Source organism: Lipotes vexillifer, unplaced genomic scaffold (genome assembly GCF_000442215.2).
Source record: "Lipotes vexillifer unplaced genomic scaffold, Lipotes_vexillifer_v1.1 scaffold63, whole genome shotgun sequence".
NCBI classification, from domain to species: Eukaryota; Metazoa; Chordata; class Mammalia; order Artiodactyla; family Lipotidae; genus Lipotes; species Lipotes vexillifer.
In genome coordinates this window covers 4,511,138-4,522,208 of record NW_006784492.1, presented here as the reverse complement: position 1 = coordinate 4,522,208, position 11,071 = coordinate 4,511,138, and the positions used below count along the sequence as shown (strand labels likewise).

The 11,071-nt window shown below is 38.5% G+C and overlaps 1 protein-coding gene across 1 annotated transcript in view; it reads right to left on the bottom strand.

Annotated features, from left to right (window-relative positions):
• Positions 1–383: 383 nt before the first annotated feature.
• PCDH18 (protocadherin 18) overlaps positions 384–11,071 on the bottom strand; it is a 12,680-nt gene continuing 1,992 nt past the window's right edge. Inside the window, exons 2-5 of the mRNA XM_007456891.1 lie at positions 10,512–11,071; positions 9,634–9,722; positions 9,380–9,543; positions 384–1,051 (exon numbers count right to left, since the gene is read on the bottom strand). Of these exons, the coding sequence (XP_007456953.1) occupies positions 384–1,051; positions 9,380–9,543; positions 9,634–9,722; positions 10,512–11,071 (1,481 nt within the window). The remainder of the gene's footprint in view (positions 1,052–9,379; positions 9,544–9,633; positions 9,723–10,511) is intronic.

The following is an 11,071-nucleotide window of genomic DNA, read 5'->3' as shown; positions in this document are numbered from 1 at the left end:
ATTGTTCCTTCAGCATAACAATTTCTTCCCCAACATCACTAATCTAAGCAGTGCCTTTATACTTTGTGGTTGAATATTATATCAGATTTGAACAGTGGCTAGTTTCTCTACATGATTAGGAGACGCATGTTTGTCATGGGAGTAAAAAAATAAAATTTGTCTGTTAAATTACACATAAATATAAGGTACAAATGTATTTTTAAAATACAGATTAAAATAATCACACTTGCATCGTGTACATACGAAAATACAGTATTTAATATTCAATATACACAGACACATTTATGATAAATGCAACTATGTGGCAATGCCAGTTCTTGCAGGGGTTTTCGCTGTCCCCTGTTTCCACATATATGGACACAAAAATGCTTTGCTATCATTTCCTAGCTCTGGCGGACATCTTGAAGCAGTTTGTTAATCTCAGCCACTAGCTCACTGGCATCCATGAGTTCATGTTTGCTGTCACCGAGGTGGCTGAGCACGTTGTCGAAATCATCCTCTTCATAGTTTTCAGGGATTTCCTCCATGGCCGGCAGCCATTTTGAAAAAGGCTGCACACTGGAATGAGCTCCAAGTGGGGGGCCAGAGTTGGCGGCGGGGTTTTGAAAATGCGTACTGGCCGCCCAGGCCGCCACCCCTTGTGGGTAACCCACCGTCTTGGCTGACAGAGGCCCCTTCCGGCGTTCCAGAGAGTTGCATCGATCCATCTCACTGCACTCAGAATAGGTGTCCAGGGAAGGGGGTAAGAGGCGCTGGAACACATTGCTCATTTCCGAGAGCAGAGAGGACGTGCTGGTGTCCCCAGAGTCCTCACCGTTTGGCGAGTCCTTCCCGAAAGTGGAAAAACTCTTCTTCTTCTCACCGGAATCTACCGGCTGCGTGTCATCCTCGAGACTCGGATGCGGATGTTGCTGCTGCGGCTGTGCTGGGAATTCTTCCCCCGGAATGAACATGTTACTCCTATAATCAGAGGAAGGTGAGGGCAGAGGTGGCATCCAGCACTGGTCAGAGTGTCCCAGGACCCTGCACTCTTCCGTGCACAGCCTCATAGCTGCACTCAAGGAAAGCAGTGGGGATTCGTTATTATACTTCATGGGACTCAAAATAATAGAAAAAATGATCATTTTATTTTTTAAAACATAGAATAAGACAATTTCAAACTGTGACCATGATACTAACCCGTTATTATACATACGAGGTGGACCACAGTTACAACTTTGATTTGACTGCTGGTTTTGTGAACCTGGGATATATATTTTTTTGTCTCTCAGATAAGCAGAGGAGGGTTGTGACTCATGTGCTCCTCAGGGATGTCATCTGCTACTCATGTAATGAGAAAACGGATTGACAACTTACTAATGGAGAAGTTTGGAAAAGAGCTAAGGTGTGGACGATGAAATATTTGCGGAACATAAACTATAAAAACCCAGAGCTGTAAGGGGAAATCCATGACTTTAGAATGCCACCAGATAAGCCCTGCGTAATACCATTGAGTACCTTCCGGATATTGAGGTCTATCTGACCTACTTTACTTTTAATGGAGGCATTGAGAATATAACAAGCTATCGGGTAGTTATACTTATCAATCTCTCTTACAAGTATGCTGGATTATTGATCGACTTGTTCCTTAAAACGGCAGTGCAAATTATCCTCAAATACCAGGCACCTGCAGTTACCCTGTTAAGAAGTCTTTCAGAGGTTTGAAATTCAAAGAGTTGGAAAAGTCATCAAAAGATGAAGAATAAGAAAAACCACTGGTTAGTTCTTCCAGATGTTACGATGCACTGTTGGAATGTGAGTGGTTACACTCATAGAAAATAATCGATGGTATGAGAAAAGCAGAAAAATGAAGAGGGTAAAACTCTAAATTTGGCAAATGTGATAACTCAACTACAGAGCCACCAAGAAATGTGGAGATGTAAAATATACTCCACAAACCATCCATCTTTTTCAGTGACAGCTTAGGTCTCTTCAATATCATGATTTCATTTTAGAGCAAATGACCGAATTCAGAAAATGCAAAGTAATTATCTTAGATTTGAATGAAAACTGGATTGATATCAGCCATACTTACATATTCAGAGCTAATTCTGTGGATCTGGCTGCTTAAGAAAGATTTCTCTTCCTCCCAAGTTATTGCTAAAAGAAGCACTGACTCTTGAACAATGCCAAATCCCTGGTCAGGGGAAACTAGTTGTTCAGTGTGCTTATTGCTGTACCCACAGCACCTGGGAAAGGTCTAAAGCGTCTGCATAGAGTAGGCATTCACTACATATTTTCTAATCATCAGGGAAATGCAAATCAAAAAGCACAATAAGAAATCACCTCAAACCAGTTTTATTACAGGATGGCTGTAATAAAACACAAACCAAAAAACCCAAACAATAACAAGTGAGGGGGGGGGGGTGAGGAAAACTTGGGAACCCTTGTACAGTGTTGTGGGGAATGTAAAATGGTGCAACCACTATGGAAAATAATATAGAGGTTACTCAAAAAATTAAAAAAGAGAACTACCATATGAGCCAGTAATCCCATCTTTGGATATTTATCCAAAAGAATTGAAATCAGGATCTCGAAGAGATATTAGCATTCTTCTGTTCACTACAGCACTGTTCACAATAACCAAGATGTGAAAACAACCTAAATGTCCACTGAATGTTTAATGGAAATGTAGTATATGCATATAATGGAATATTATTCCACCTTAAAAAAGAAGAAAACTCTCTAATATGTGATAATGTGGATGAATCTTGAGGACATTAAGCTTAGCGAAATAAGCTAGTCACAGGGGGACACATAACTGCATGATTCCCTGTATATGAGACATCTAAAATGGTCAAACTCATAGAATCCAGGAGTGAAATGGTGGTTGGCAGGGATTAGGGAGAGGGGGAAATGGGGAATTGCTGATTAACAGGCATACATTTTCAGTTAAGCAAAACCCCAAAAAAAAAGAGGGGGGGGGGGGGGGGTGAGGAAAACTTGGGAACCCTTGTACAGTGTTGTGGGGAATGTAAAATGGTGCAACCACTATGGAAAATAATATAGAGGTTACTCAAAAAATTAAAAAAGAGAACTACCATATGAGCCAGTAATCCCATCTTTGGATATTTATCCAAAAGAATTGAAATCAGGATCTCGAAGAGATATTAGCATTCTTCTGTTCACTACAGCACTGTTCACAATAACCAAGATGTGAAAACAACCTAAATGTCCACTGAATGTTTAATGGAAATGTAGTATATGCATATAATGGAATATTATTCCACCTTAAAAAAGAAGAAAACTCTCTAATATGTGATAATGTGGATGAATCTTGAGGACATTAAGCTTAGCGAAATAAGCTAGTCACAGGGGGACACATAACTGCATGATTCCCTGTATATGAGACATCTAAAATGGTCAAACTCATAGAATCCAGGAGTGAAATGGTGGTTGGCAGGGATTAGGGAGAGGGGGAAATGGGGAATTGCTGATTAACAGGCATACATTTTCAGTTAAGCAAGATTAAGTTCAAGAGCTCCGCTGTACAACACTGTACCTACGGTTAATGATACTGTATTGTACAGTTAAAACTTTGTTAGCAGGGTGGATCCCGTATTTAGTGTTCTTATGCCTTAAAACAAAATTTTGGAAAAGATTTATGCACAAAAAAGAAAAGTGAAGAATAAATGTTGCCTTTCAGAAAAGGAGAAGTAAAGGACTTTGTTCTAAGGTGTGGAAGTCACTGCTTTTCATCATTTGAGCCTTGAAGATAATTCTGTCCTTATACCTCATCCATTCTGGGCCTCAGTTTTTAATAGAGAAGGGGTAAGTTGAGGGACAAAAATGAGAGCTGGAACTGTGAGAAGAAACGTCTGCTTGCCAGGAAGGCTAGAAATTCAAAGTAGGGAAGATGCTGGATAGTGTGAATGCCAATCCCATGGGAATCACAATGGCATGAGAGAGAGACAGCAATATTGAGAATCCGTGCGTCATTTTGCTATGAAGAAGGGTTAAATTTAAATAAGCAAGAATAAAAAGATGTTTAGATGTGCTGACTTAATGCATTATTACTATTTGGAAATATTTACCAACTATCGTTGTTCATCATTTAAATGTGGACAAAACCAAAATGTGTTGAAAGTAACTGGAATACTTTCATAGCACTGAGGTTTTCTAAGTGCTGAAATAACTATCAAAGTGGTAATGAATTTTTTTCCCCTAATTCCCTGAGTCTCTGAAAATGGAAAGGAGACCTGTCCATATTGTCTTACTCACATCCTTTTAGAAGGAAGGGGAACAGACCTGATGACACCTCTTCATTTGTTTTCTGGTCTTTAATTCTGTGGGAAGGACTTAATTGTTTGATTGGATTTGTTTTGTTTCAATGTTTAATGACGGGGGGGGGGGAAGGGAAAAATTACACAAGCTTCTAAGAATCCTGAGCATGATCAACTTTCTAGAGAGCTGAACATAATGAAAATAACCATCAGTACCATCTGGGTGATTCAAACAACAGTTCATATTAAAAATAAATTTGGTCATAGGAGTTTTTAGACAGGGAATGCTATTTTATAACTTCACAGTAAATAAATGGGGCTTTAGTAATAAAAAAGTTAATTAACATAAAATTTTAAAATTCAAAAAATATGAAAAATTGATGAATAAAGACTAATGGGGAGAAGGAGGGCCAAAATAATAGAGATGGAAGAGCAGTGGCACAGAAGAGGGCATTTCTTAATTTCATTGATATTTTCAACCTTTCTCCTGAGACTCAACTGTTCGAAATCATCCTCAGTGTACATGTAACTTAGTGCCACAGATGTTCCACACCATATCCAATGAGTCAGAACTTGTTGGCTAGTGGTGCAAATGACAACCTTCCTGTCGCTCCTTGAAAACTCTGTCAGGTGGTTAAATTTCCTCTGGAAAGGGAAAGTCATGGAGAAACAGAGAACTCTTTTTTCCCACAGCATGATGGCCAATTTTGCCCCTGTGCTAGACCTTATAGGTAGGGCAGGAAACAAGCATGGGACATAAGGAGAAAAACATATGCCTAACATCTATCAAGCCATTAGTCATTGAGTAATCAATCAATTATCTATTAAGAGCCTGCCATATGTAAAGTGCTATGATAGCTTCCTGCCCTCAAATGGCTTCTGGTATAAGAATAATCAAGTGTTACAAATGAGGTCATAAATGCCCAGTTAAAGTGCCAAACTATACAATGATGAGGGCATGTTAAAAAAAGAAAAAAAAAAAAATACTGTACGATGTCACTTATATGTGGAATCTAAGAAACTACAGCAAACTAGTGAATATAACAAAAAAGAAGCAGACTCACGGAGGTAGAGAACAAGCTAGTGGTTAACAGTGGAGAGGGAAGGGGGGAGAGGCATGATAGGGGTAAGGGATTCAGTGGTACAAACTGTTGGGTATAAAATAAATAAGCTACAAGGATATATTGTACAGCACAGGGAATATAGCCAATATTCTATAATAACTGTAAATGGAGTATAACCTTTAAAAATTGTGAATCACTATATTGTACGTCTATAACTTATATAAAATTGTACAGCATCTCTACTTCAGTAAAAATAAAATTTAAAAAAAAGAAAAGAAAAAAGAGTAGAGGTGGATGCTGAAATAGTTAAAGAGCAAAACCTGAAACAAACTTTGAGAGATGAATAGAAGACAAAGTGAAGAGAAGCCAGTCTTTCGGGCAGAAAGGTGACATGGGCAAAGGATTGGTGTGTTACGTGAAGAGATGGCTCTGCCTATTGCACAAGATACAAAAAAAAAAAAAAAAAAAGTTAATAAGCTACGAGTGGATTTCATTGGCCTTGGAATGCCAAGATAAATAGCTGAATTAGGTGTTTCCAGGCAATAAAAGTCAATTATTGCTTTTGAAACAAAAAGTATAAATTAAAATGTCCTGAAAAAGTTGTTCAAGCTGTGTATGAAAGAAAGATTTGGCAAGGAAAGAAGCTACTGGGGAGTGAATATCAATTCATGTGCTGGTACAGAAAAACAGCCATGGAAGAAAGGCCGGAAGTAGGATACCAGCCATGAGAATGATGAGGACATAGAATTAAAGACACATGTTTGAATTAAGTAATCACAGATGACACAATGATAAAAAAATGGAATGCGCCCAATCAAGGAGGAGTATCACAAGAACATCCTGGTGTAGCTGACGCTTTGGGAAAAGCGAGATTTTGCAAGCGTATAGGTAGTGTTGTGGTTCAAAGTTGACTGAGTAAGGAAGAAAGTATGTTGACAAACATGAGCCAACAGACAAAAATGCGCGCTGACTTGACTGCTCAGAATGCAGGATCCTCCTGTGGGAATTAATAGAATGAATGACCAGAAATGACCCTGTTGGCAGGCAAAGCAACATAACATAATCTATATTTGATCACAGTCTAATGCAGGAAAAACATTGTTGGAATAAGACACCGAAGTTCTAAAAATATTCATGCTTTAGAAAAACTGTGCTGATTTCTGTTAATGGCATTCAGATGTGGACTTACTTTTTTTACTTTTTTTTTTTTTTTTTCTACTCCGAAGTTCTAAAAATATTCATGCTTTAGAAAAACTGTGCTGATTTCTGTTAATGGCATTCAGATGTGGACTTACTTTTTTTACTTTTTTTTTTTTTTTCTACTTGGGATATTTCCTGGGAATATAAAGTTTACAAATCACAAATTTTACACCGTAATGTGCCAGCAGAAGCTGCCATGGTGAAGAATAAGCCAGAATATGGGTGATGTATCATCAGAATGGTGTTCATAATTAAGGGATGCTTATCTTTGTACAGATATTTGATTATGCACATTTCTAATAGCCAACCATGCATAAAGCTTAAGATATTTTATGGATCATTGGTGATTTCCTGGTGCTCTATGCCTCTAGAATACTTTCTACAACACCCCACATAGAGACAGGTTGCTAGTCAGGCAGAAGTGTATGTACTCTGATACAATCTATTGCAGTACGACGCCATACCCCAGCTCTCCCACCACACACCCAGATTAAGTATGATTGTGTAAATATGGAATTGTTTTGTAAAGAATTGTCTATATATTCACTGGTGTTGGTGATAATATAACGGTGAGCCTCTAACTTTGAAAAGAAATGTAACTTAGGAGGAGACTCAAGTTACTCACTAAATAAGACTCACTATTATCTAGAGTTTATCAATGTCTACCTGTTGTTTCCCAGATGTCTTTATTCTTTAACATTTATGTTAATTACTTTAATTCAAGCATTAGGTAACTCTCCTGCCATGAACACAGCTGGTGGTGGTAACTTTGAAAATATAGGATAGAGTGAAAGAGGCGTCGTGCCCTTTTTTAAAAAATTAGACCATGATTAGCTATTGAATTATACAATTTCAGAATTATAAAAGGACTTTAGGTATAATTTAGGCTCAGAAATGGCAAGGTTATCTAAGTAGGAGCAGTTATTCTCCTTTTAACTATACTGATAGAATTGTGTCAGTAAGTCCGACTTTCTACAATTGAAAAAATAACATATATAATGAGATAATTGATACTATACCCCTGATGTTATGTTTTATGAAATAATGTAATTTGGGAAGTCATCTTATTCAAAATTAGGGATCAATATTCAAAATTAGAGTTCTATCAGGATCACAGAATCATAGAAACTCAGCCCGCTCTTTCATTTCATGGGTAAGATAAAAATGTTTCTCTTTGAGCACGTTGTCTTAGGCCATAGGTATTCCACTAGGTTTTCAAGGATTTCTCTTTAAATGGGTCTAGGGAGTCTATGCGTTAAAAAAAGAAAAAGACACCATGGGTGACTGTAAGTATCTCGGCTCTCAATGTACATTGATTATAGCCCTTCATGCCACTAGAAGTCCTTCCCATACATTCATCCTGCCAGAAATGCAGTATCTATTACGGTAATAGCATAATTAAATAAGCAGCATTTAATAGGTTACAGACAGTAGTACTGTAAGACTTTAGAATGTAAGAACAAATATGACATTCAACACACTACAAAAAAATAAAAACCTGTTACTTTATATTATTCTTGATAGATTAGTGTTTAATGAGTAGAGGGATAGGTTCAAATCTCACCTCTATCATGTACAAATTGCTTGATTTTGGATACTTTTTTTTAACCTTTATAAGCTTCAGTTTTCAAATCTAAAAAAAAAATATGAACACTACTGTTATTACCGCCACCATTAATTCCTATGTCAAAGTGTTGCAAGAGGTTGTTCAGGTATAGAATTCCTCATGGGCCCAGAGTAAGTACTAGGGTGTCGCTGGTAACCACTGCTGCGACTGCTAGGACTAATATTAATACTGCTGCAGCTACGGCCGCCACTACTACTCCAGTTTACGAGAGACAGAGTTCCTATGTACTGATTTCCACTGAATTTCTCTGGCTCTCTGAAGCTCTCCCATGTCTATTTCCTAAACTCTCTTATTTATCTGTACTTAGACAACAGTTGTTCCTTGGACTCAGCAAGGTAATATAGTTTTGTTCTGCCTTTCTTTCATTTATCACTTCACTCATTCACTTGTCAAGTGGCAGTTATTTGATCAACATTCCGTGGAATTTAGAAACATAAGTAGCCAAAGGAATATGTTCCTAAGGGTTGATATATTATTACAGTCTTTAGTAACAGGGTTGCTACAGTGATGCAGTCAGTATTTACTCTGCGGGATCTGAGAGTTTCTACTGCGCGATTAGAGAGAAGGGAGTCTAAGGAAAACATAGCTCGTAACTTAGTAGGGTCTCCTCCATCTAGCTGTGTCGTTATAAATTCCCCTCTTGGACTTTTCTGTTCCTCTTCCATTTACAGTGGACACATAAAATGAAAGGTGGCAAAATTATTCCATGCCTACCACCTACAAAGATGCATTCTTTCTCCTATTTTTAGTGATTAAAGTGTACCATTCCCTGGTGTATTTGAATCTCTGATTATGCGAGTTGGTTCCCATCACAGGAAATGTGTCCTCCAAATTATAGTCCAGTTCACCACTAGGCACCAAAACAGGCTCTCTGAATAAAAACAACCACCCAGTAATTTTACAGAGGTGCTCAAGAGTGTCTTGTGGCGGTAGCAGATGGGGTAGAGAGAGGAGGGGGTGGGGTCGTTTTCTCTCTTCCTCTCCCCACTCCTTCCTTCTTGTCCTCTTAAGCTCTCCTGCTTATTCCCTTCCTCTACCAACTGTTTACTATGAATTTTAATTAAACAGTTTAAAATTGTTTCAGTCTATGTTCACTGCTAATGGTGTGTGTATTACAGATACTTTACTGCAAAGAACAAAGAAGAAATAAAAGCACGGGAGAAATTGCTCACTTCACTGGTGTAGTCGATCTGAAAATAAGGATTTATCTATCACCACGCTCTTACCTGCTGGAATTCGTCCATCTGTAAGAAACAGGTCGCTGAATCCTTCACCCAGCAACCTGTCTATTGGAGAATCTCGCCCCAAATCATAATCACTGTCTCCTGCTTCACTGTCACCACGGCCACTGTCTTTCAAGCTAAATTTGTCCATGTCTTGAAGGGCATATCTAGAAAGAGAAATCAGAGAAAGTATAGTTTTTAGTCTTCAGCATTCGTGTTATCTGCGACTTAATAGGTAGCACAAGGGTAATTCATACCTATAGCTCCTGGAATATTTGTTTCCTCGAAAACTTGGCCTTGGTTGATACTGTCCCTGGTGAAGCATTGAAAGAAGCTGGGAGACCTGCTGGAAACCAAACAGACAGTACTGATTCCTGGAAACAAATCCCCCAATACTCAAAAGCTTGAAGCAAGTAAATACAGTTACTCACTATTTCATGCTAATTATCTAATTCTATCTTCTAATACTATCTCCGTTTTAAAGATTTACATATGCTGGACTCTGAAGGACCACGTAGCCAGCCACCAAACAGAACTGAAATACGTCCCAGAGAAATGTGGATGCTCTCATACAGCTGACATTCTCTTTTTGAAAGAGGACTCCTTTATAGAAAACTGATTGATTCCTTCTATCTTATAGTTCAGATTAAAGTGATCAGTTATAAAAATGCATGGAAAATGCTGTAAAATACATTCTAACACATGTAGTTAAAATAATGTCAGAAACATTTCAAAAGCTGAACAAATACACATGCACTGAGATGGGATTCTGGAGACCCCAGTTTTTTATTTTTCTTCGAGACCACAACTACTGAGAATAAAGCAAGCCTGTTTATTTCTAGCTTGAAGTATCATAATCTGAGGATAAGGGGACTCTAATTAGATAGTCCTTTGCTAGCTTCACATTTACTTTTCAATATTACACATGGTACATGCAAGTAAATTCTTTATGAAAAACTTAAGATGGTACGCAAAAGGTGTGTACACTTGCTATACCTACATAACTGGTATCCTGTTTAATTTGCATATCGTTAGTATTGTTACTTAGTAATGGAAACGTTTAAGAACTAACACATACACAACTTCTGATCACTAACTGACTTTGTCAGTGAATAGATGGAGGGTATGATCTTACCTCAACAGCAGGGGTGGCATGGGTGAGTTCTAATGAGAAATTCTCTGGCACGTGGTTCGATGAGATTGTCACCAAACTGTTGAGGGACTGGTGACTGTTGTGACTCTGCCGGCTGCCCATCTGCCCTCTTTCTAAGGTAGGAGATGAAGAAGGGGACGGTCTGTGATGAGATCTGATGGGCAGAGTGCCGTTGACGGTAGGCACCAATGTGATGTCCCCTTTGTGGATCTGCCTGGAGGGTCTTTTTGGGTGATGCTGGTAAGTTGACTCCGCTACCCTGCAGTTGTAGGACCTAGTGTCTTTCTTTTCTCGGTTACACCTCGTTGCAAACAGCACCATAATAACCAACAACACTGCACAAATTGCTCCTAAGGAAATAATTATAATCATGGAGACATCCAAGGACGCCTGGCTTACTGAGGTCATTGCTGTACTTGTCACTGACTCTGCATATTCAAAGATCATACACTTCAGAAGGACTTTGGTATGCAGTTGAGGATTGCCTTTGTCCTGGATGACAACTGAGAGCTCCCATTCTGTGTAGGGAACAGATTCCATGC